Raw genomic sequence first — 27,098 nt, 5'->3', positions numbered from 1 at the left:
GCAGTACACTTATTAAGACAGAAAACATTGTTTTCTTTGTAAGTTTTGTTCCAAATATTTTCACTAAAAATTATATCTAAATATATTTTATGCTAAAAGCATCAATGAGAAATATCAAAACAAACAGTAGACGTGCAAGTATTGGTCGAGAACTTCAGTCAACTACTCGACATGAAAATATTGCCAAGAAAATAAAAGGCAGGAGTTCACTAAAGTTGTACATGTGGAGTCATATCAAAAATAAAAAATATTTTTCATTGATCTGTTATCAGAACTCCGTAGTTGCTTTCGCTTTCTTAACTTCTTAGCTTTCTTAGCTTATCGGGTTACTCTTAGCAACGTGTTTGAAAACTCTTGCCGCAAGAAAATTCAAGCAAATTCATGCCATTGATTTGATTTCTCCGTTTTTGTATTTAATGTTGTATTATTTATACTTAATATACACCGCATAAAAGGTATACGTAGAAAAATAAATAAATGCTACGTGCAATAAGGAATAAGCCACTGTATGTTTAATAACTGAGGGATTGACTCATGTGTTTTCTGTTTTTGTCAGCAGACTCAATCTCTGTGTATAATGGATATTTCAGCTGAGGTTGTTTTCCACTGTTTTTACTGGAGGGTGTAAGTTGCTGTTCCTTCCTTTTTAAGATACCTTAGAGGTGTCCTGTTAGATTCAAGGCATACTTGGCCATCTCATACTTCTAATGTTTCCTTAAAAAAAACAAACACACACAAAAAAAACTAGAAACTTCTTTATAAACTTTCCATCGTGGAATATTTCTGCATTACATAAATTCAATGCTTTGAAGATCTTTATGGTCATCTTTTAGGATATCTACATTATTTAATGAGCATATCTAATTAACAGCTTAATATTGTGAAATATATTGTAATAAGGGTATTATAAGAAGGTGAAAATCAGTCCACTGTGTCTTGGCTGAGTAGAACAATCCTCTTTTAGATTATTACTTATTTTTGTCAACTTGCTGTAAAGCTTTATTATAGTTACTGGATGCCAAAACATGCAGGTGAATTTCAATATGGTTCATAGTTATACTGGACAAACAAACCACTTTTTCCTCACTTTCTTGAACCACTCTCCAATTTGCATTGTTTGGTGTTATTTTAACTGTCAACTCTTTGTTTTCTCTTAGGTATTTTTCTCTTCATAGTAGCTAAATGTGGTCTAACATTCTGTTTGGCTGTGATACCTTCTTGAAGGAGGACATTGTCTGAAATAGCGCTACCATCAACTAACCATTCTCCTTTCCCTCCAGTCAACTTTTTATTTTCATGAACATCAAAAATAATCCTACAATGGTTAATTTATTTCTTTCTTCTTGTGCATTCTGCTCTGTCTTCTCTAACAGGAGACAGTGTTGGCTGTGACAGATGGCTGCCTGTATTGAGACAGGTTATGCTGGAGGTGATGTGATGCTTTGATTGTAAATTCTTTATTGTTATTTGTCACAAAAAGTAGCTGAAAACTGTTTCATATGACCTTCAAATTGCACAACTATGTCTAATGAACAGACTTGTAGTGTAGACATTACTATTACAGACAATGTATCCAGTTAGGGTTCTGCTGTAAACAAAGTGTAATTATGCTTGACTGTCTTAAGTACCAACATCGAGATATGATTGGAAAAAAAGAAAGAATGGAAAAAAAAACAGCTTTATCAAAGCATTTGATACAAAAAAAACGTTATCACTTCAAACAATAAGTTTCGAGTCTGTACTCATCCGACCAAAAGCACAAATGCTACAGAGTAAGGGTAAAGGTAAAGGTAATTTTATTTTTAAAGCACATTTTCAGCAACAAGGCAATACAAAGTGCTTAAGCAGTTACCTGGTTGAGGTCTGGCCTGCTCAGTGGACTTGGTCACATTCTGAGGAACGACAGGTGAGCCTGCAAGAAGGGAAGCAGTCATTGGATGAAGAGGGGGAGACATAACATGATTCAGACACTATATTCATAGGGTGGTCACAGATAACAAGACCACATATCTTGAAGGCATTTTAGTAGAGGTCCAAAGTAAATAAGGAAGTGACTCGACTGTCTTCTGTAATCTTATGGAGTCTTTCCCACATGTCTAGACAGTGTTGATGTCAGTAATACATCTCCTCTGGTGCAAACTCTAGATAAAAGTATTACTGAGTATTTAAAATGGTCCTGAACACCCACTGACAGTGTTTATTTTTGACAAGTAGTGCTAAAAATTCCCACTTAGTCCGTTTCAATCACCCCTTAGTCAAATGCAAAAATACATAAATAGATCTTTAATATGTTACTATATGGGACCTTACCTTTGCCACTGTGCATGTTGTTAGACCACCCTGTCCGCCGTACAGCATCATATGATGGATCTGAAAAACAAGTATTAGAAAAGAAAGATAAAATCATATGTTTTTTATTAGGAAATAACCAATTAGTAATTTATTTCATTACCAAAAGAAGTATTTAAGTGATACAAACATGTATCTGCAACAATCTTTCAGATTTAGTCAGATTACAGTCCTTAAAAGCCTCCATGTGCGCATGGTTAAATAAAATATCTCAACTAGTAGTAGTAAATGTCGATTAAGCTCAATAAATCCATCAAAAAGTGCTTAACAATCTTCTTCACAAGATATCTGGACACGCTCGTGGTTTAGTAAGGCTTGCTTTGGTGGTTAGAACGTCGATGGCATAAGCTTCGAGAAAGTTCACAGCTGCTTGAGCAACTTGCAACATAGTAACCACAAATTGCTGATGCAAATTAACAAACAAAGCACACAAAACAATAGCTGGACCGAACACGCATTCATGTCTCATTTTGTGATACCAGCAGCTTCAATGGTCAACGAGTGAACTGACCTGACCTGCGCAGGATAAGCTCTACCTGCTTTGTGTCTGTCTGTGGTGTAAGGCTAAACAGGTTCCACCAAACAATCAATCACTGTGACACAAGTGCAAGCAACAGAGGCTGTGGCAACATCTCAAAAATGCCCTGGTATACTCATACTGCACCTGGCCTTGATTGTTTCCATTATTACAGACTTAAACAGATCAAATTGCCACCAGAATGCAGGGGAAATTTGATGTTTATTAATACCAGATTGGATTCACATTTAGTCTAACATGCTATCCACAGTATTAGAATTGAGACCAAGTATTTTGGTCACCAGCTTTTTGTATTTTTTCTCCTTAGGGACAATAGAAAAAGACTATAAGGTTGAAATCAGCAGGGTATCTGAAGGGTCGAAAAGCAATTTAATTAGCCTTAAGTGTGTGTGGAAATCACAGGCTGTGTTAAAGAATGACAACATAAATAGTATAAAATATATGTATAAAATCCTCATAGTGAAATAAGGTTGAGTTACAATTTTGAGACCATGACATTTTAAACCCTTGGTTTATCATTATACTCGCCCATGTTGAAGTTGAACACATTAGGGATCGTGTTACACCATCCCAAAATGGAAATGATTTATGCTTGAATTTCACTCCCAAGAAAGACAAAAATATGATATTCCTGCAAACCCGTTTAGCATGTTTCATCAAACATCCATACATTGTCTATTCCTGCTTATCTGTGCTGGGTTGCGGTGCGGGTTTCTGTCTCCTGAGGTCACTGGGTGAGAGGCAGGACAGACAGACTGCCAGTTTACCTCAGGTCAGCACAGGACAAACAACCATTCATATACATATTCATTTCTGAGTGCAACTTAGAAAGACCAAGTAACTTAACATGTACATACATACTGTATTTTTAAACCATGAGAAGAAGCTGATGGGAGTTAAGAAAGAAGCCATACATCCACAGGCACATTCATGCTTCACGTATAAAGACACGGCAACTACTGTTAACAAGTACCCCACCCAGCAGCACCAATTATCTATTTTTTAATAAAATAAGTTATTCACCAGGGTGACTTGAGAGACAGTGTGTTGATTAAATAAAGAATACCTTCAGCAGTTTCGTTTAAATGACACCTTGTAGGAATCCTACGGGCCATTTCAAACGCTCTTCAACATTTATGACCTTTGTTTTTATGTGAACATGTTCCCATTGTAAATGTTATGTAGATTGACGTCCTATAAATACATAGTTTCGATAAATGTATATTTTTCAAATACCAACATATTTGTAAAGTTAAGTTCATGGAACCTTTGCTTTATGCAATACGGGAAATCAATGCTTGATGCTTAAAACAGAGAACACCAAAGTTCTCTATTTTTAGTTTTTATTTTTGTTATCAGCTATTATTTAACCTTGAGAACTTAATTTATAATAATTCAATTGAAACCTATTTGGAACCAAATACAAATGTTTAAAGCATTTTTACAGAAAGTGTGAGAGGATTTACCACAAAAAAAGCACATTTGAGCTTTCATTTTAACCTATTAACACTGGTGACAAACGGGTATCATGTCTTCCTGTTTCGACTATTCCTCACACAAAGCAATACTGCCCTCATGTGGATTATTGTATAATAACATTTTTAATGTTTAAGAGTCCGTAAGGAATAAAATATTGGATTCTTTAACTTTGTCAGTTAACTTATTGAATTATTCATTCCAGGATTAAACTCTAAATTACTATATAAAATACATCAAGTATATCGAAATTTCCTTTCTTTAATAGCAGAATATATGCAAAAGTTTCCTGCTGCTTGGAGACCTCCGAGTCTTCTTGACAGTTCTTATGCTTTCTAACTTTTAACCCTCCTCAGTGCTTCAGCTGAGAAGCCATTCTTCCAATATCTGCTGACAAGAGAGATTATTCCTGGCGTGTGCGACTCCACATATGAATTGAGTTGGTGAACAAAAAGTGAAGGTCCAGACAAGTGACAGCTCACATAAAAGGTTAAAGAAAGGATATGCTTTCAGAGAAAAAGAAAAAAAGAAGAAAGGGTTACATAGCCGAAACACAAAAAAAGAGGTAGAGGAGGGACAAATAGCAAGAATGCTGCAGCGGTTTAGAGGGGCTGTCAGGTTCAATCTGGTGTGGGCCTACAGGATAGCCAAAGACCAGCGACTGGGGGAGAGTCCTAGGAGACTTGTGTTTCCTGCCTGCTTCTCCTGCAGACAACCTCTCTTTGTTTTACTGGCCCTTTTTTCCCCTCTGCTCACTGCCAGCAAACCTCCCCACCACCTCCACCACACCTCACCCCCGCCAACCAATCCCCATCACCCCGCAAAAGAAAATCTCCCAACGTGGGCTACCTGTGCTGCCGAGAGGGGTTAGGTGTTTGTGGGGTAGAGACAGAGGAGATGAGACGGAAGGTGAAGAAATCCCAAACGGTGAGACGCAGACAGATAATAAAGTGTATGAAAAAAAAAAGTCATGAAAGAGAGCAAAGTAATGAAAAACCACTGAGTCAGACAAAATGTAACTCTGGAATTTGAAAAGAAAACAGCGGCAGCATAAATAGCTACTGTCTGGTATGGGCAGGGGGGGTGGGATGCTCGTTTGTTTCACACATTCAAGAAACTGTGAGGGGGTTCCAGAAATGATTTCTGTGTCTCAAGTAAGCATGTAAAAAAAAATAATAATAATAACCCAATATTCCAATTATGTTTGTATAATTAAATTTTTAAACCTACAGAGGCCCTCAACTCTACACGCACTCGGTTGTGTGAAAGGTAGGGAAGTAGAAGTGAAACTGCAGAAGGAGGAAGGAGCCACGGATGCATGAAATACCAAGCCCCAGTGATTGTGTGAGGGGGCAACTGTGAAAACACAAACACAAAAAAATACGTATAGAGATCACCCTCATCCCCACCCTGTACAAACCCCCACCCCCTGCTTCTGCCTTCATTTTTCCAGGCCTCGCTCTGACTGCAACTCGCGCCAGTTTCCACTCTGGTCTGGGGTGTGGTGCATGCTCCTGGGAGACTTCAACTGCTGGATCAGTTAGTCAAAACAAGACCTAAGTGCTCCACAGAGAGGAGAAGACTGAGACAGAGGGACACAGAGAGTGAAGAAGAAAGATAAGGAGAGAGATAGAGGGAGAGGAAGAAAGAGCAACCAAGCCGTGAGAGTGAGACAGCGCCTGAGACAGAGAGCAAAGTTAGAGTTGAGTCATGGACTGATTTTAACAGTGAATTTGGGCCAGAAGGAGAGAGAGAGAGACCCAGACAGGCTAAACTGTTTTAATACCCATAATACAGGTGCTTTAAAAACCATCTGTGAGAAGACAGAGCCAGAAGAAGAGAATGACGGAAAAGCAAAGGAGTTAGCCACAATGTGAACAGAATATGTAAGCCAATTGAGGAGAAAACACTTTGAAGTGGGAGTGGAAGGACCTTTTTTTTATCCTTCACAAAAGAGTTGAAGCTCAGACTGAACTTAAATTGAAGGGATATTTTTTTTCAAATGGGTTTAGGTCTCTTGTCCTGACCAACTTCCCTGTCCCTGTTAAACACATTGTGCTCACAGCATGATGCTTCCACCACCGTGTTTCCTCCTAAGGAGAGGGTGTTAGGGCGATGTGTACTACTAGTTTCCAAAGAGACATAATGTGATTAATTGGCATCCCATATATGGTTTGAGAAAAACCTGAATTAAAAAAAAATAAATCATATCAATTTATTCTTGCCACTCCTCCACAAAGGCCTATTTGTGAACTGCTGGACTGATTATTATTCTATGTAAAAAATTGTCCATCTGAGCAGTGGATCTTTACAACTCCTCCAGAGATACCATGGGTCTTATGGTTGCTTCTCTGAAGCTTTCCTACTCTGCTTGCCTGACCTATCAGTTAAGTTGTATGGCCTTTTCTTGACAGGTTTCTTTGTCATTTTAGAAAACTTTGTGTTGATCTATCACATAAAGACATTAAATACATTAAAGTGTATTGTTATAAAGTAACAAAATGTGAAAAGGTGTATTAAAGTATAAGGAAATCAATGCAAGGTACTGCATGAGAGCCCCTACACATAATGATAATTTTGCCTTTAATCCTTTAACAGTGTCTTTACAAAAGTGAATTGTGATCTTGTAGTTTTTAGAAAGCATACACTGATCTTCTTGATAAAACAAATAATGGAACTAAAAGTGTGTGAACGAGTTGTGAAAATGATTGACTTCTTCAGCACTTTCTATACTGTATTAACCTTTAAAAACATGCTGGAACATCCTGCCAAGACATGTAGGAAACCTGGCCACAAATATGCACACCCGTCCACAAGAAAATAGTAGACAGAGACCGTAAATACACACATTGACACACACGCACACACACACACACACACACTCACTCACAGATTCTTTCATAGCTGCTGCATTCCGTGTTTTATATGCTCTCTTTTATTCATAACATTGCCTTTTACACCGCAGAATCTGGTGCAGATTAAGGGTTGTCTCCTGCCGTATACTTGTGCTTACTCTACCCCAAAGAGCCTGAATGGTATTTGGCTGTTCGCACAAAGCAATATGAATGCGAACATCTGGCAGCGCTCGTCTGCACAGACACTTACAACAGGTTCTGCCGAAGTAAGGCATCATTTATTGTTGAGTCACAAACTTACCAAGTTGGAATTTTATCTTCTTTATGTTGTTTCACATTTTTAAAGAATTTGCACCACAGTAACATACAACTGCATCAGTTTTTTGTTACTGGTTTAAATAAAAAGGCACAAATAGGACACCAGATTATTGTTCCCTCAGTATAAAAAAAAAAAAAAATGTTATAGGAATATGAGCTCCTTTAATGCCACGAGGTGACATATAGGCCAGGGTCTTTGCTCACAGCTAAGGGCAGAGTCAGTGTTACAGGAGCCCATTATAGCAATCGCCTCTCATGAAAGGGAAATGCTCTCGAAGGGAGTGATCCAGTGTTCCTGCCAGTCTAAATACCTGCCGTTGAGAACCAGGAAGACCAGGGTCAGGGGGTGACAGAGCAGAATCTTATCTGGCCTACCCACTGGTCTATTAGGTTGAAGCTGCGCAAGAACAAGTCCACAGCCGGGTAACTCTGACCACAGGGTCAGATAGAGAAAGAGGCAGAAGGCATTCTCTGACACTTATCAGAGCTAGTATTTCCTCTGCTCCTGCCTTGATAGGGCTCTTCATCCTGTGAGTGAGGCTATCAGTGTTATTGCAGTCCTTTTTCTCGTCTCTGGTGGTGACACTCTATAGCCGATGTAAATTCTGTTTTTTTTTTTTTTTTTTTACAGATATTTAGCCTGTTCCTATTCCAGTTGTGTCAGCACAAAATAATGTTTGGAGGGTGAAAAGCCATCAAGAGGAAAGGAAGAGTCATTCTGAACTGGGCTTGACTCATTCTAAAACATTTTGAAAACAGCTACAGAAGAACTAGCAAAAAAATTAATTAATAATAACATAAAAATAACACAATATATTTTTTCAAACATAAAATATATATTGTTTAAAAACCAAAGAAGTTGTTTGTTTTCCTAACTTGGTTTATGTGTTGTAGAGGAAAAGGAGGTTTGCATCTCTGTTTTGTAAAACAATACATACTCCAGAAGTCATTTTTAAAACAGTTCAGCCAGACAAAACATTTATTATATTTGTATCTTGCTGCTTTTGGATTGGGCAAATGGTCATATTTTCTTAACAAAGGAATGTCTGTATTCCTGCTTGCTTATTAGGTACGAATCAGATTATCTCATCGATAAACTGGGGTTCAAAGAAAAAAACAAAAAACCTTAAAATGATTTATCTTTAACCAAGGATCAGATCGAAATGATCGGAAAAATAACTAGGATCAATTGGAATGCATGTGTGATTGAATTGAAATGACTTTCTCTATGTGTCTCAAGATGACGTTTGTAGTGAATTGGTACTGAACTAAAGTGAACTGCATGTTCAAACGTGGAGTTGTCTGAATGCCGTCAATGACGTGTTGATGAATAAAAATCTCGCTCGAGGAGGAAAGTAGCTTGCACAACTCAAATGTAGAAAAAGGCAGGACAAAGCAAATAGACACTCAGTTCTGAAGAACTACAGAAAATGGAAATAACCAGCACTCCAAAAATATATGTAAAGGTTTTAATGTGGTGTTGCCCTGCGATGACTGAGGGTGTAGCCCACCTGTCGCCTGCTGACTGCTGCAGTAAAAAAAGAAAGAAAGAAAGAAAAGTATTCGGCTATCATCAGCTTGCCTGTTGCAATCTGCGGCAGGCATAAATCTAGATTTTAAAATCTGTCTTGATGAAGTTCTCATGTTAGAAGCGAAATGGTGATTTGAAAAGGACAAGTTGTCCTTTATATATCCTTGCAAAAGACATGCCAAGCAATAACTCATGACAATGTCTCATAAACTGGATCAAACTGATCAGCAAGATAATACCAAGCTGTCAACATGAACACTATGAAGACCACTATTGAGGAATGAAACAGTATAATTCTAAAGTAATGGAGTTTGAACATATGATATACAATACTTACTAAAACTGGTACAAAATATTTGAGGCTTGAGTCATTTTAGACTTCAGAAATGTACTCCTTTGTTTCTGAGTTATCAGCTTACCTATATCACAAGAATTGATCTAATCTGGGGTCAGACTGATTTCTGTTGATCACATGTAAGAGGATAACTAACGACTGAACAAGTGACATCCGTGATGGGTCTCCTCCACACCCTGAAACAGCTCAGATTTACTCTGTAAACAAGTTGTGTTCAAACACAAAGTTTACCTTTTTGAAAAATCTGAAACTACTGTTTAAAGAATGGGGTGGTTTAGTCAAAATTTCCTCAGAAAATGATGGTGTTTATGTTATTTCTCCTCTGTTTCTGCTCTATTCCAGGTTTTGCTGTTCCGTGCCACATTTATAAGAAATAAATTGCTTATTCTTAACACAACCTGAGTTCCGCAAACATTGCAGACAAAGCTCATCCTCGCCAAACTGTATTTTTAAGGTTTAGATGGGTCAAAAATACAACATATAATACACACTCTGTCATATTACAAACTGAGTCTCTTCAACCATTTAGTCAGTCATGCACATCCACTCGTTTCCACTCCAGCTTGATACAGGGCAGCCGTCCAGTCTCGTCTGTCATGTACGATAAGCACACATTGTTGCTTCAGCACCTGTCTGCGACGCCTGCTCCTCCAGTAAACAGCCTCATTCACAGGCCCTCCTTCGAATAATCACCGCATTTGAAGTCTGTTTGTGCCCCTTTGTTGCTGTGGAAAAAACTAATCAGCACTCTGTTCTTGCCTAGTTTGTTAATATAGCGCTGTTCTGTTATTCCATCTCCGAGCTTCGCTGTGTTGTCATAGCATTCAGGTAGCTGTCTTGAATAGCACAATCTGCTGGCTCGTATCAACTCAGCTACACAAAAGCTGCACCTGCCTGGAGCTTTGTCCTTTGCAATCAGCCATTGCATACGCTTTGGTTCTGGTGAGTGGGCTGTTTTCCAAAGTGTGCAGTGCTTTGTGTTTTTGTGCTTTTATTTGCATCACTCACACTGGCAGGAATTGTGATCTGAATTCCCAAATAAAAAATTTTTTGACACTCTGTCTAACCCGCTGAATCAATTTCTCTATAAATATCAGTCGCACAGGACTTCCCTCTACCACGTCACATGCACAATTAGATAGCAGGTCAGTATCTATGGCAATAGAAGTAGAAAAACCTTCGTACCTTCTTTGGCAGCCAAACGTGGTGATGCGTCGGTGTGAGATGGCGTATTGTAGGATAATGATGAGCTACCTGTGAAATGAGAAGATACACATTGAAATCGGCTTATTTCACTGTGATTAAAAGTTCAGGTGTTTAAAACACAGGAAAAGAAACAGACAAACATGTAGTGGAGTTTTTTTTTTGTTTTTTTTTTAAACAAAACCCTGCATTTTAGCTTCAAAATGTTTTGGACATTTAAACAGCCACTGTGCATGGAAACGTATGACAGTGTTGCCAGCAGGTGGCAGCAAAAATCTCAGATCCATTTCATATGATCTCCCTCATTTCTTGCTTTTCGTTAGAAAATAACATAAAAAAGTGTTTGCACTAAGTAAATCTAGCCCAAAGTAAATCAAATGCAGCCCAGATTTGAGGTCCTTAAAAATGTAAAGAAAACCCCCTCAGAGCCTCTGAGCGTTTTCCAGTACAACTACTCCTCCTGGGAGGCAAGAGTCCTCATATGGCAGCCTATTCACTTCACCTTATGGAGCAGAACTCTGCGCCACATTCCTCCACTTACACAGGCACCCTGGGCGGCACCAAAATGCTCTCTTAATTTTAGCTGCCCCGAGGCATAAATCAGCGAGTGGAAAAACAGACCCAAAAAATCCACAGAGAAAACACAAGAGCAGTTACTGCGAAGTGAGTGCAAGCCAAAAATTAACACTGAGATGACTGAGCATGGGAAGGATACCCTTTCTGAATGGAGCGATATGAAAGGCAACCTCGAGTACAAATGGGACTAAAATCCCCATTGGAACAGGCAGTTTTCTTGAGATGTGATGCAGGATAGTGTGTGCTGCTGCCGGTAAAGAGGCCTGCTGCAGAGGGCTAGGAGTCTGTTTTTTTAGGGGGTGACTGCAGAGGTGAAAGAGTGGGGTTCTCCACAGATGCATTTTAACCTCCCCATACCCTACCCCTCCCTGTTCTACCTACTCCATGGCACCCCCAAGGGTCTGGGTCTAGTTTAGAAAGCTGGGGGCCTTAGAACAGGGGAGCTATTGTATGGGGAAGGGTCCCTCCTCACCAATCAAACGCAGCTCCCCATACAAAAATAATTCCACACGCTCAGTGTAAGCACACCCGGGCAAATGAGCCACCAAAGCAGTGTCTTTGGAATGAGAGTAAGGGAGAAAAGACGGAACAGATGGGCAGGGAAGGGAAGGGAAAGGAGAAGGAAAGGACCATTAACCCTTTTCCTACTGTGCGCCACATATGTGGGCTGACCCAGACAGGCAAACCGGCAGCATTGCAGAGAAAACCTCAAACCATCCCACAGAGAAATTCAGGACCGCCGCACGGCTGAGAGTGAGAGTGAATGAGACAGAGGGGGGAGAGGCCACAGCTGACTGCTCGGCGAGGGGAAAAGTTGGCTGCGCTGCCTATTTATTTGCACTGCCTCTTCCTCTTTCAGAAAACAAACATGTCTTGGTAATCTGACAGCATGACGGGAGAACCGGACAGCCTTTGAAACCCTCGCTCTCTCTTCGTGTCTTCAGTCACATCTGTTCAGAGTCTGTTAGATTACATAACATCCACAAACAATTTGCTTTTCTCCCCTTCCTTTGACTGATGGGTCTTTCAAAATTCTTGCTTTCCAATTTGACACGCTCACAACGAGAATAATGTTTCTCAAATCTAATTTTGCATTGCATTGCACAGCTCCTATAGAAGGCACACAGAGTCTAATCTGTGTTACTACATGATGCCATTATTCTAAACATGTAGCGGACATTTCCCAGTGTTGAAGCCCTTACCACCTCACATAGGGTAAATTGGCTCCAGCCATCATTTAAGCACCGAAGGACAAAACTCCATTTATACCAGCCTTAAGGTGGGAAATACATTAAATGCCAAGGCTATTACTCAAATATGTATAACATATTGAAAAAGTAATGATGTTCTTTTACTAGTTCAAGAAAAGCCTCTGGCAAAACCAAGATCATAATTCAATATTTTCACACACACTGCTTGCTTTTTCTGCAGCCTTATTACAAACTTGGCTATAGTGTTTTCATCTCTGCTATTCTAGCTAAACTTTTTTCTGCAAAAGCATAGGATAAGAAGTGGATTTAAAGGGATAGTTCAGGATTTTCAAGAGAGATTCTGTTAAAAGTTTATAAGCAGCTAGCACAGGAAAAATACTGAGGATGATTTCCACCATCTTAAACAACTACACTCTCAAAAATGCCTTAGCTGCTTGTGAAACAACTATTTCATGAACCTTTAAAGCTTCATAACTATCCAATGAAGACAGAGGCCCTTTATTAATTACATGTCAAATTGGATAAATTAGTGCGCCACCAATGATAATCCCCTGTGAATCATGTATTTAGAAAAAAAACATGTAAAGCTTTCAGTGTCAGGGTTCCTGTATGTGTGTTGAGTGGGAGTGATGCATCTTTTCCAGCACAGATCTTGGTGAAGAACCTGGGCAGCCTACATGGGTGGATCTCATCAGCCTCATCAGTGTTGGAGATAAAGGAGCAGCAGAACCTTCATTCAGTGCTGGATGATTAATGTGTACCGGTAGTCTCTCTAGCCGTCTCTTGTAGTCTACAGTACCGGTTTTTGATCCGTCACTTCAGTATTTTCCAGTGGTTTCATAGTCCTTGTGTTTGCTGTCTCTAGGTCAGTCTCTGGATTTTTCCAACTGGATCGGTTCCATTGTTTTCTCCTGCTGTGGATCTTACCTGCAAGTCTGCCTGCCCACTGCTCCCTCCGTACCACTCCATCGATTCTCTAGCTCCCAGTCATCACCATCCTCACGCTTGTCTCAGGAACCTCCGTGAACCATTCTCCACACTGGACCTTGGGCACATTCCCCCACGCTTCAACCAGAACCATTCTAAAGTAAGCTGTTCCATATTGCATCGCTGATCACCTCATTTTGGGCCACCAGTGACCCCGCTCTCATTCCAGGCACCTCCGATTGCACAACACAACCGCTCCCGGAAGGATCAAGGAGAATTGTCTATTTTTTCAAGAAAATAAAACCCATACCTTTACTCGGACTTGTTTTTGCATGTGGGTCAGAAGGTTAAAGCCGAACATGGCATTCAGATCAGACTAAAGAAAAACCAGTGTTTCATTCAACAAAAAAAGTGTCGGTTAAAATTGCGATAACATTTTCAAACAGTTACTCAGACTGGAAATGCTTTATATACTTTTGTCAGAACATGTTTCAGACAGGAAGGTCATTAGTGGTGCACCACCTCCTACCTTAATTTCTTATGTGAATAATTAAGGTTGAAGAAGTTCTAAAAAGTCATAAGTCCTCTTTGGTCTTGGAGAATCTGTTGGCTTGAACTAAAGTCATTCATACTAAATGAAGACGGCAAGAGAATAATCTGCTGCAGGGAATATATTAACTTTTCTTCCCAGATCCTCAACCTTTGTCTTAAATAAGTATGCAGCAATAAGCTGACACTGAAATGCACAAACCTGCAATTTGAAAAGTAATCTATAGGAGGATTCCAAAAGACTGCACACTTTAACAAATACAAGTGTTTACAGCTTGTTGAGTAATAGTTACTTATTTTTGTCATCAGTTATCCTTAACACAGCTTTCCCCCCTCTTAAAACACTACACAGATTTGGTAAAAGTGAAACAGTGAAGTGTTTGAATCTATAAACCCTTGGTTCTCAACCATGCATGTACATTACCTAGGCTTCATTTAGAAGAGTTCAAAATAAATTTTGACATCATCTACATATTTCCAAGTTAAATACTATGCAAAATAAACCAGGTAGTAAAATTTGTTGAAGCATCTCTTTTGTTCAATTATAAAAAAAAAAAAAAAAATGCTCAAAACAAATGTGCACTGCAGAATATTTTGTGGAACTCCTGAAGAAAGTGTATTGAAGGACAAGGAAATGGTAGCAAGAAATATCAGTGCAGAAGAAGGACATATATTGGGGGTGTGGTACATAAACTTCTCTCCATATGGTTAAACACACACTGTCAAGCTCTGAAACAAAAACATTATTGGGTTGAAGCCAAATCAGCCAAATCTGTCTCCCATCCCTCCACGCTGCTTCCTTTCAAAACTTATGCTAAAGGAGGCCTGTAATCCTTGAACAAGTTAGTATAGGTCTATGGTCTATACAAAACATGATCATGACATTTTGTACAAACATTCATTCTCAGATAATGAGACTTAATTAGCTAATTTCTGACTTTTTTTTAGCTTCTTTCAAATTTAGCTTTGTTAGGGGGGTTTGTCACTTTAAATTCAGATAAGCTGTTGATGGCCACAGTCCCCAACTCAATGTTGCACTTTATACACGTCAAAATGGCTGCAAACCGATGCGCAATATACGACCTTTCATCTTTGACCCTGAATATCTGGAAAAACCTTCAATAGCTACAGTAACAACTTTATATGACATGATATGACCAACTCATAGCATTTATACTTTTTACATTTTGTCCTATTAACACCACAAACTTAATTAAAAAGGTACTAAAAAGACTGCCACGTAACTGACATGAAAATAAAAATTATGTGTGGTAATTAGGTAATTTCATCTCAGTATGAAAAGTTCTGTTCTGAGAAGGCCTCAGAAGTGTTGAGAGAGAGAACATGGCTGAACTTGCCAAACTATCACAACAAGACCATCTACCTCTACACACTGCAACACACAGTGAACGCGCCAGTGGATCAATACAAATTCACCTTTTTCACCTGTTTGATTTTGCTTGTGATATCCAATCGTGACCCACCTGTATGACATACAAGCCAAAGAAAGTACATAAACGGTGGGGCTGTAGCTTGACAAAACGTGAGAAAGGTATTAATACTCGGAAGGCAGAGACTAATTTAAAGCAAAGATTGTTTATATCAGCATTCAAACAACTAGGCTGTAAGACGAAACACTGTGGGTAATCCACCTCACCTCTCCTGAAGGCCGTCAGCATATGTTCCACATCCATTTATGCTAATGCTAATGCATATTAATTCCTGAGCTCCAGGAGGCAAGTGAGTAGCCACAGACTGCTTTGTTATGGTGGCTGACAGCAGACAGCTAACAGTACAGGGCTCACAGCCAGGCTGCTGAACCCCTCCACAACAGTGATAATCTGCCAATAGAAAGAACTAATGCAAGGGGAGCTCAATAAAATTGTTGTGAGGGAGACATTGTGGGGAGAGAGAGTGAACTCTCCAGACCTCCTTTTTCCCTACTCAGCCTGCGAGCCCAGATGTTTATGGTCTGTATAAACTATTGAGGGCTTGAGAATGTCCCCCCTCCACCCCACTCTGAAGTGAACAGCAGCAGCGGTGCAAGAAGCCCAGACTTATCACTCTCCCTCTCCCTCTGCTTCTCAGTCTTGACTCCCTCGCTGTAAATCCATCCAGGCACACAAGCAAAGGCGACAGCTGGGAAACAGAACTATTGCTGCTCTCCACTGGCTTTCATTCACAGCCATTTCAAACCATTTCCATGCACTGGAAATACTTTTTTTATTTTTTTATTTTCTGCCATATAACTTTCTCATGCTTAAAACCTGCTGTTGTTTTTCATACCAGTTAACTGTGATGGAGCTGACCATTCATTTTGTGTTTACTTTGATGCTGCTTAAGATTTTCATCTGATCAATTTGCAGTTTTCTTGCTATTAGTCCCATCTGGCTTCTCCTCTCTCATTCTGCCCCTGCTCTCTTCTTGTCAGAAGATACAGTCTCTTGTTGTCTGAGGTTTACTGCTCTGCTCCGCTTCCAGCACATGTGGTATCAAACCGACCTACATGGGTGTGATAAAGCAAACAGTCCACGGTCCCTCCCTGACAGACTAATTTGAACAAATTCTCAAATTGCACTCAAAATTGAAAGCACATTGGGGGTGTGGGCCTTATAAAAATCCAAATAAGTAACTAAGAATGAGGCCAAAATAATATTCAGCCAACTATCCCTGTTTGTTGTCAACAGCTGGGTACCCAGGCAGATGTTCGACTCGTGCCCGTGGTCAAATGAGCTTGGGTGTTTGAACGGTCCAGCACATGACGTGGCAGGAATGTTTTGTTATGCTATACTATAGGGCGGAAAGGTTTCTTCTCTGTATATTTGCCAAGAGTCCTAATGACTGAGAGGAATGCTAATCAGACGTTCAAAAAAAATCTAACCAAATGCACACACGGTACAGACAGATGTTTATGAAATTATGATGATTATAGCACCATCAATTTTTTGAAGGAGGATTGGGCCTAATATTTGAGAGTAGTAAATTGGGACCGAGCTTGACATACATGATCTATAATCACTAATATTTCCAGGATTTGGCTTTGCTCTCCCCTTTTCTTCCCCCCCCCCTTTTTTTTCTCCATCTTTTGGAACCTTGCCTGAGCTCAAGTGCTCATGACTCAATCCAGAGGTCTATTTTGTGGACAAGGCTCAGTTATGATATTGTTTGTCTGTGCTGTGAGGGGAGAAATGAGAATTACTTAAGCATCTAAATCAGAGTCTTTGTCTTGTTTTGGATTTTGTAAAACATTAGTTCACTAATAAATAAGGCTTTTTCCCTTAGGCCCCTAGTGTAAAGAATATAAACTGTTTTTCTATCTCCAAATCGGGTCTTTCAGTCCTGACTTGGAAGAATTCATCATTTTGACTCGTGGGAATGGATCCAAGGTAATTTTCAACTGGAAAGTGAGCAGGAACCCCAAGACATCCCTTCTGTCTCCAAAACACACAACGTTTAAATAAAAAAAGAAAAAAAAAGAAAAAGAGCAATGACGGGCAGGGTTGCAATGCAGCAATCCAAAGCTGGTGTCTAAATCCTGCAGTCAGTGGCCATTATGAAAACTGCTTTGCAGAGTGTGCCCAGTAGCGGTCAGACAGATCCACCCGCTACAGTGCCTCACAATGAGCCCGTTATACCGATGTTAGCCATCTCTCCTTCTTTCTCTCCCCAGATGCTCTGCATAGAGAAAACCATTGACACCCAAAAAATACAGTTCCCATTACATCACATCAAGGTCCATCGCAATTTTAGACGAGAAATTTTAAATATAGTGGAGCTAGCAGTCACCCCGCCCAATGTGCTGTCATGATATTTTGCAACAGCAGTAGAATACAAAAAAAAAAAAAAACTCACACTGTCCAGAGCAACAGGACCCAAATTTCTGAGCTACGAACTAATGTGTATTCAGACCACAGCCACACCAGATGTTACATCTTATATCAAAACGTAATTTGCATATAGCCTCAGAAAACCGACTCTGCTCCTCCAAGGAAACATATGAAGCTGGATTACAACAAGGCACTCTTCAAAGGTAAGAGGCTCATATTTATTTGCCCCCACTGAAAATTGCAGATCAACGTTCTTTGCTGTGCTGAGCATACAGGCCGAACTGCCTTCCTGAGGCAATGCACCTGGGCTTCATCTTTTTTGTTGGACCATGTGGAATAAAGGCGCTGCAAAGTGTAGCAAGGGGGATGTAGTTGATGGTTATCTTCCAGAGGGGAAAGAAACCCGTCTTGGTTTCCACATTTCTGCTACAGATGGAGCACCATTACGGAGAAATGAGTTCCAGCTAAAGCAATTCTGTTGTTCATTGTTGGTATAGTTCAGTGGCTAAATAATATCTATCATTTGCTCTCTCGGGGTTGACTTGGAAAGGAAAAACAATTTTTTTTTTTTTTTCATTCTCACTCTTTGTCTAAAAGATGAGGAAAACACATGAATGAAAAGAAACCATTCACTTAATGATTTTCATTTTCTGGCATAAATAGATACCAGTCCACGAATAGCCTTATGCAAATAGAAGAGTTCAAAGTTTCTCTAACTGTTTCCAAGTACTTCTGTATCCGTCTACCAAACAGGAGTATTTTTTTTTTTTTACAGTGAGCATTTTATACTTCACTGTCCCATATTCCTGTTGATTTTTTTTGTTCTGTTTCTTTTTTGACTTCTCACACAAAGATTACAATGCACACTTACTTTCCCTGAGGTAATTGAGATGAGACAGAAGCACTTCTGCGTTGTACAGGGTGGTAAGTCTGAGGAAGTCGTCTTTGCTCATCTTGCAGAGCTCTTTGCCGTCTGTGTTTTGAAACATTGATGTGTCAATTTCTAGCAGTCCATACTCCTTGATGGCCCACTCCAGCCACTGCCGCACATGGTCCTGAGACCACAGTGATGGGTCTGTGGGAAGACGACAGGAGCGAGTGGAAGTTTATTGGCTGAAGTGCTTAGAGATAAACACACAAATAAGAGAACCATGAAAGTTTTAAACAGAGATGGTTTGAAACATCAGGTTAGCTTGTTCCTGCTTAGTGACTCCAGACCAGCAGGGGGCTCCCAGGAGCACAGTATCATGTCTCAGAACTTACTTCTGAGACATGATACTGTGATACATGATACATGAATAGGGCTCACTTTGTTGTGAGCCCTATTCAATTATTGGTTATTTTGGCCCTTTGCCAATTCTTAACCCTATTTTGTACCCGTGTTTTTGCATTTCTTTCTCTTCTAACCTTCCTTTTGTTCCCATAAAAAAAAACATTCCATGCAAATGTACAAAAAAAAAACTGCATATCTATGTACTTTTTAGCCAATATTTCAGTATTTCCAAAAGAGACAGAAATAAATTGTCTTAAAAATATACATATCTCATGCATAGTTGAACTCAACTGTATAATAGTTTCTGAAATGGTTGTATTATACATTGTTGTAATTGTTTCTTGTATCCATTTGTCAGTTCAGTAATATGAAAGAGGACTCGTCAAATTAACTGAGTAACCTCCTGTACATATTGGAGTCACAGACCCATTATGTGAAGCAAAGTAGAATTTTAGTCGATACATTGGAAGAAAGGGAAATAGACAATATGTGGCAGGCAGCTCAGTTTTGTGCCTGAAGATATAAGGCATGAAATGGACATAGTTACAAAGGTTTCAACACTTGCAGTTTAAAAATCATTTAAATCTCTTTAGGAATCTTTAGGTGCAGTACACAGGGAAACAATCTTTGTTTGATAAAGAAATAATTCAGTGGTACTACGGTAATACTTTCTGCTGCTTCTGTTAAGGTTAGTACACATTCATTCAAATAATTATCACTGAACGAATGATTAGTTCCTGTAAGCTTTTCTAAGAACAGCCAGTTAAAACCTCTTCCTTTCTACTAGTTTTGTTGAGTGTGTATTGGACACCACAGTGTTGATCAAATGAAATTCAGCCTTACAATTTCCAGCTTCTAAAACACTTTATTCTAAGTACTTTAGTGCAAATTGACTGATGTGGTTTTTTTTATTAATAAATTAAGATAAATTTGTTGTTGGCTCACAAGACATGTCTTGAATGCTTAACACACAAAAGTGCTCACTTAAGGGAGAAAGTTCTGAAAAAAACTCTTAAGCGTATAATTTGCCATGTTCCTTTTAATCCCCAACCGTAACCCAACAACCAAACACCTGGAAATGAAACCATTTTATTCAGAATAGTTCTTTTAAAATGTACTGAAAAGTCATTTGACTAATAAATATATTCCTGCATAAAATTATCCACATTCACCTTGATGACATAAATAATGATTAAACAAACCATAAGCTATAAAGCATGCCCTTTGCCTACCTGCAGGTACAATGACTCTCCGCTCATTGGTGGTCATGTTGGGGGGAGGAGCATTCTTCTCGTCCATATAGCTCCCATAGGTCATCTGAGATGTGTCATTAGCCCCGACCAGCTTATTACATTTGCCCACACTGCAGTCCACGGGAGACTCCCTGCTGCACAAAAACAAATCAGACGTGGACCTGTTGAAACATTATCAGCAGACATTTTGGGTGTTGAGTTGCTTTCTAGCAATTGAATTTGGCATCAAACATTAAAAGGTCTAATCTTCCCCGCTCAAATATGTCAGATGTTAAAAGCTGTCAAATGATTACAGTAGAAGTTCAGATGTGTCTGATTCTTAATGAAAAAAAAAAAAAGAAATATCAGAGGAACAGTAAGTCGTTGTATTCATACCTGGATCCGTTCATGTGCTCATATTCTCTCTTGACGTTGACCCGCACAGGCTGGTTGATCCACTCCTGCTGTGGGGGCAAAGGGTTGATTTTGTGGGTCTGGCTGTAGTCCTGTGTGCCAGATGCAGTCATGTCTGTTTTGGGGAGAGGGGCAGCAGCAGCGTAGGGAGGCTCAAATAAGGACTGGTCTTCACTCACCACTGATAGCGCCTCCTGTAAATGTGGGCAAACAAAACGTTTTACTTAACTTACTTTTAAAATAATACATTATTTCATATGACAGCACAGAATCAGAATCAGAATTTGTATTTTTGTTTGTTTGTTTGTTTGTTTTGGTGGTCCTCCCAATAATAAAAACAATAATCAACTCAACTCAGATGACAAGTTTTGAAGTACAGAGGCATAGAGAGATCAACTGGCAATCAAAACTGACAGACTTCTCGTTTAACCCTTACCTTTGACCACCTGGTCAGAATCTCAAGTGTCTGCTTCATTTTTTTGACAGGTAAACTAACCATAGACACAAACGGCCTCAAAAAGTCATAATCTTGAAAGAGGTAAAAGATAAACACATAAGAAGGTAGATATAGCATCTCAATTATGTGACCTCACATTCACAATAGCCAGCAAATAAGGCTCAAGCCCCTTCCCTGCAACATGTGAAGTTAAATTTCCAATCTCCTGTGTATTTTTGTTTACACCAATTATGTGCACTTATGAGTCATATCACAGTCTGGGATCCTCTGTAGTTTGTGTATACAGTTCATGTAGGGCTGTAGCTTCCTGTTGATGTTAAGATCACTTCAGTCATGCTCACAAAGCTGTTAGATAAGATACTACAGAACTCTTGTTGCACTCAGATTATAATTTGACAAGTATTAATTAGCAAATGCTTGTAGCTAAAACTAAAATAAAAAAAAAGTTGTCTACTTCTAACCTAACTCCCCATGATTCCTTATACGTAAATTGGTATCAGAGGTCTATTTTCCAGATTAATGTGGACATCCATATCCCCTGTTGAGCCAGACTGTGTGCATCATGTCTGTGCATTGGGCTTCCCTCCACAGCTGAAGACTCAACAGAAGCAGGGGGGTCACAGCTACACTGACCCCTGTGCTTCGGCGCTGCTGGAGCAATGTCAGTTTATTAAAGAAAACAAACGCAGAAACTCGCAGAGCAGGCCAAGACATCGTGCGGTTTAGACGCGCTCCTTGCGTAATGTCTTAAAACCGAAGCTTGTGCTGTGCAGTTGATGGGTTTGACTTTAAACGTCATTGTTTTAAAGATGCTTAAAACAATGTTTATTGCACTTATTATTGCATAGTACTGATTTATTCACATTATTTTTAGAAGAGTAAACACAGAAAAAAAACAATAAAGAAAAAATATTAAGTGAAATCATAACAATATGGCTCTGAGGATTAGGCTTGATTCTGATGCACATCTGGATTTGATCGGATCTGATGGCACAGTAGAGACGGAGACGTGTCTGATCTCAGAGGACTGACTTTCTTTTCATTCCAGCATGCCACATAGTTGCTTCAGGGAGAAAGATGTGACTTGAAATTCATTAATTCATAGATCCACCATGCAGCCATTCCATTCTCTAGAATGTTTATGAAAGCAAAGTCATGATCACAAGTTTCTGGATTTTCCCATTTCAATGCATGTGTTTACTTTTTTACCTCAACAGAAAGCAGGTACATTTATTTGCACAATAATGCACACAAATATTAGTTTGGGTTCCTTTTTTCGGTAGTAGCAGCTAACTCAAGCAACCGTGCTGCAGTTGAAACAAATATGTGACAACTTATGAGATGTGGTCTAGGTTCTGAGCAATTTGAAATCTCAAACATTATAGATTCTGGATGTTACTGACAATTCAATGCTGACCTTTCATGAACATCACCTTTTCATAACTTTCTTTTATGGGAAAAGGCAAACTTGTTAGGTTATGTCAAACAAAAATAAGATTGAATGCCTTTTACACCATATTCTTTCGGGTTAATTAGCAGTTTTTTGAAAAGTTGAAATATATGTAACCACTTGAACAATTTTTTTTATTTTTTTTTTTCTCTGATTTCATCTGAGAATCCATCATGGTCTGAATTTAGGCACCAAGGCACACTATCTGAGCAGAACACAGCAGCTAGTCTGCAGATGATAAGGGCAAAAGAGTGAGGGAATGTCTTATAACAGCTTGATAAGAGCTTTGCAAACTATTTTGACTATTGCACGTTATATTTACACTGACATATCAGTTGCCACAATTGGAGCCATGATTGGCAAGTGGTTTGTGTTTATTAAGATTGCAGCAGGGTTTTTTTTATTGCTTTGAAATAGAAACAACCCCATGTAACTGTGGAAAGCTGAAAAAACAGCACTATTCTGATTACTCCAGTATCTCTAAGGAACACACACCAGCTACTTGTGAAATCTAGAGGCAGTTACACCTTTTTTTCTGTTTGCTCTACACCATCAGACAATAATTTATGATGTGTGTCACTTGGGTCAGCTTCAAAAAGGAGTGACTTGGGCACTGGCCTGTGGTCCTGAGGTTTAGGGGTCCTTAAAGAAAATGTCATATCATTGTGAGGAGTTTTCATCCGTTGCATTTGCATGCAGAAAACCAATACCCAACTATTTAAAAATGATATCAAAGCCCAAACTCTAACCTAACCCTCAAGCCAAGCAACAGCAACTTTTAAGCACCTGCTCAATTATTGTTTTACAACGTGTATTTCAGTGACATTTTGTACCTACAAATTAACATTCCATCCCTTCCTAATTCCTCTACTCTTAAACAAACAATATCAAAGCCATCCATTTAAAGCTCTGCATGTCAATTCATTTCTGATGTTAGTCAACTTTTTTTTATAAATTATAAAATAAATAGAAGTAAAATGTTTAATTTATTTTTTTTTTTTCCTCCAAGACGGCATCGTTTTGTATCTATAAAGGCTGGCTACAACCACAACGATCATTTTAAAAAAACCTTCATGATTTTTATTTTTTTTTTCATGCACATCATATAAACATGAGTGAGAGTCAAGTCTACATACAATGGAGGTTTAGATGAAAATATATTGACTACTTATGAGAATGTCCATCCATCCATCCATCCATCCATCCATCCATCCATCCATCCATCCATCCGCAGATCCCAAACAATTAAATATTAACTATAAAGACCACAATTCGGTCTGTAAGTAACGAAAAAACTCAAAAAGCTTAACAAAAACTTTACAAATTTCTTGTCATATGGTGATGCATAAACTAGACTGTTGTAATCTCATTTCCTGTGATATTAACATAAGGGGTATAAATAAATTTAAACTTAACATTTTGGGCAAAACCTTTATGCGGAATAGTTTTTGAAAGATCAAAGCCTCTTTTAGCGGATAATAAAAAATAAAAAAAAATTTAAAGGCACGTGGAGCCTTTGTTTACAGAGTGAGCCGAGGTCGTGGCAGCTGGACCCACCGGTGGGTCCGTCGGGTTCTAGGGGTTAATAATATAAAAAGTATGTGGGTCATAAGAGGCGTAAGATAAAGCCCATTCATCCATCCATTATCATACACGTTTATCCCTGGGATTGCGAGGGGTCCTGGTGCCTATCTCCAGCGGTCAACCGGCAAGAAGGCGGGGCACAACCTGGACAGGTCGCCAGGGTTGAGCAAGTCACGAGTGCAATTTCCAACCAGAACTACAACAGACTTAAACGGTGACAGCAACTTTGCACCTTCATAGCAAACTTACTGAATTGCTATTTTAGCAGAGAGATGACTCAGTGCAGACAAGATGTTGCTGAGGCAAATTTTTGTAAGAAAAAAATCTACAAGAATGACAGCAAAAGAAAGTCACAAACACATCCTTGACTACGTACATGCAGTCTTAGAGCAAATTCAATTCTGCAGTCATGAAGCACAGCTGGATTATTAAAGCAGTATGTGTGGAAATTGAGAGATTGTGACTTTAATCCCAGCGCATCGCTCCAAAGACTGAATGTCCAATAACATTTATTTTGTTATTTGAAGCTGTTCAGGCTGTGTCTTTGTTTAGCTTAAAAAAAAAATATGCTGAAACTAGATTTTTTGGAATTATAGGTCTCATCCAGATTTAGCACAACCCTATCACCTTTCAACCAGATACAGAGATCAATATAGATATAATTTCCACTTTCACAGTTTCACGTTGTTTAGAATGAGTCCACCAATATCTATTAAATTAAAATTAGTTCAGGATCGCATTGCAAAGCTTCCCGGTCTCAGCTAAAACATGTAAATGTCTACAAACCCAGATTGGACCTCAATCCCGAGTTTTAGCCTCAAAGTTAAGGGATAGTAATTTAGATATTGCATAGATATATTTTCAGACAGAAAATGTTCACATAAAAGAAACATGTGTTGGTACGGCACCAAAACAGACTGTAGCCCCAGAGCCAAAATCAGGCTGTGTGTGACAGCCTTAAGAATAGATTTTTTTTTTTTGTTTCTTCTCCAACAGATATTACTATAACATATATTACCATAATCGCACAGGTAGTATTGACCTCCAGAAAAAAAAAAAATAAATAAATAAATGGATATTTTTTATTTTTTTTGGTGGGGTTGGAGGGAGGAGCGAAGTAGGTGGGTTGTTTTTGTAGGGTGTTCCCCAGACAAAGAGTGGGAAAAAACAGCAAATAAATCACAGCAGCTCATAATCAAGCCCCATCATAAGCATTGTGTATGAGTGTGACACCTGCTGGGAGCCACCTTGGTTCTGTTTACACCAGCCAATTCAGTCTGGCCCGGGTTCCAGCTGGTCCTAAATGCGTCAAGACTAGATACTATGTGCAATAGCTTCACATCCAGAATACACGTGTATCTGTTTGCTGTTCACACACGGACATACGCACGCACGCACACGCGCACATAAGCACGCAGTGAACCTAACAGGAGCCACCCAGAGGGTGGGGGGTAGGGGGGCATTCCTGTCCTTTGTTTAAGGAGGAAGAGGAAACCTGTCAGGAAAAGATTGTGTAGAGCAGGAAACTCTCATGGCTAGAGAGTCCTTCCTTTCTTTTTTTTTTTATTTTTTTTGTGAACATGAATGTACAAGTTCATATATACTCAGGGACACAATTATGATTGCATTTGCTACTGGAACTCCTTGTTTTGTTAAAAAAAAAAAGATGCGAGTTGACAAAAATTCCATGCTCTTACACCAGGGCCATTCATCCATGGCACATCACAAACCTGTGAGCAATAAATGATGGAATTCCATGGCTATTTTTCTCCTCTCTCTGTCTCTCTTTCTTTTCCCAGAAAAATGACACCACACCCAATGACCACAAACGAGCTACTTTAAATTTCCAAGAATTAAAAAAAGAACAAGTAACATCTCTCAGACGCAACAGGAGTAAATAAGCTCTCTGTAGACTGAATGTGTCTAACTGGGGACAAGCGGGGCTTCAACATCTGGACTGGAGGCTGTAGCCATAATGCATCTGGAATTCCAGTCTCAGGGAACCAGTAGCCAAGTGGTGTTAATGCAGACCAGCGCTCTGCCACTAACAGCATACCGTTTCAAAATAAGTTGTGCAACTATTTAAGGAGCAAGCCAAGGTATCATTGTGAAGCGTTGCGGTTTCGAGTGTTGCAAACGGCATGGGCAGTTACCAAATGACAGCTTTCCTCTGCAGCTTGACAAAACTCTCTATGTCCGGCAGCGGGGAGACGCGGAGTTTCAGCAACGATCGAAATCCGCAAAGAGAAGCAGATGCAGACTTTCTGATTTCCAGATACCAGCCAGGTACCATCACCGCTCCGTTAACCCCGCGGACATGATCCTCAGGACTGAGCCGGGCGACGTGCCCACACCGCTGTTGCGCAGCTCAACATCATCGTGTCCAGCCGCTACATCCAGTAATCTCTAAAACTAAATGCTTGAACCCGCGGATACACACCACATAAATGACTATAAAGTGTGTTTCTAGTCTGAATCGAGCAATAATTCCTTAGTGGCTTCCCCAGACGTGCGTAATGATGCGCCCGGTCCCCCGAAAAGTCCACAACGTGATTCAGATCTGAATCCACTAAGCGTGTATCCTCGAAAGCCTTTATTATAAAAAGGAAGAAAAATGCTTTAGGATAAAGAAGAAAAGAAGAGAAACCTTGGTTAGAGAAAAAAATCTCCCATCGTCGTCGGATTGGAGGTTCCAGCTCACAGACCGAGACAGAGGATCGTTTCAATCCGCTGCTTTAAAAAAAAAGGAGGCGCAACTCCGCAAAAAACTGTCTCCCCACAAACTCATACACCCCGTCCTCCACCCTTACCTTAATAGTTCCGTCCATTTTGCCCAATTTTCAGCGGACCCCGACGATATCCCAAACATGACACGCTCCTGAGTTAATTCCAGTGCCCCCCCGGTACTATGTGGCGGAGAGAAGGAGACACTTTTTTCTCTCTTTACCGGATTGACTTTTTTCTTTCCTCTAA

At 39.5% G+C, this 27,098-nt stretch overlaps 1 protein-coding gene and 1 long non-coding RNA gene across 4 annotated transcripts in view; one reads left to right on the top strand and one right to left on the bottom strand.

Annotated features, from left to right (window-relative positions):
* Positions 1–27,092, bottom strand: part of LOC103145353 (Friend leukemia integration 1 transcription factor) — a 30,141-nt gene extending 3,049 nt beyond the window's left edge. The window contains exons 1-7 of one of the 3 annotated variants that reach the window (XM_007562752.2): positions 26,936–27,092; positions 20,617–20,828; positions 20,221–20,375; positions 18,587–18,790; positions 10,608–10,676; positions 2,311–2,370; positions 1,853–1,912 (exon numbers count right to left, since the gene is read on the bottom strand). In XM_007562752.2, coding sequence (XP_007562814.1) covers positions 1,853–1,912; positions 2,311–2,370; positions 10,608–10,676; positions 18,587–18,790; positions 20,221–20,375; positions 20,617–20,828; positions 26,936–26,953 — 778 coding nt within the window. In that variant the 5' untranslated portion in view covers positions 26,954–27,092. Of the gene's footprint in view, positions 1–1,852; positions 1,913–2,310; positions 2,371–10,607; positions 10,677–18,586; positions 18,791–20,220; positions 20,376–20,616; positions 20,829–26,772; positions 26,883–26,935 lie in introns of those variants that run through there. The other 2 variants (XM_007562753.2, XM_016676765.1) reach the window with 2 other exon arrangements.
* Positions 13,390–13,654, top strand: LOC107837416 (uncharacterized). The gene is made up of 2 exons (XR_001663436.1): positions 13,390–13,499; positions 13,569–13,654. It is a non-coding gene; the product is annotated as an uncharacterized LOC107837416 (long non-coding RNA).
* Positions 27,093–27,098: the final 6 nt, after the last annotated feature.

This window comes from Poecilia formosa, unplaced genomic scaffold (assembly GCF_000485575.1).
Source record: "Poecilia formosa unplaced genomic scaffold, Poecilia_formosa-5.1.2 Scaffold141, whole genome shotgun sequence".
Lineage (NCBI taxonomy): Eukaryota > Metazoa > Chordata > Actinopteri > Cyprinodontiformes > Poeciliidae > Poecilia > Poecilia formosa.
Note: the sequence above shows the minus strand (reverse complement) of the source record. Positions and strands in the feature narration are given on the sequence as shown.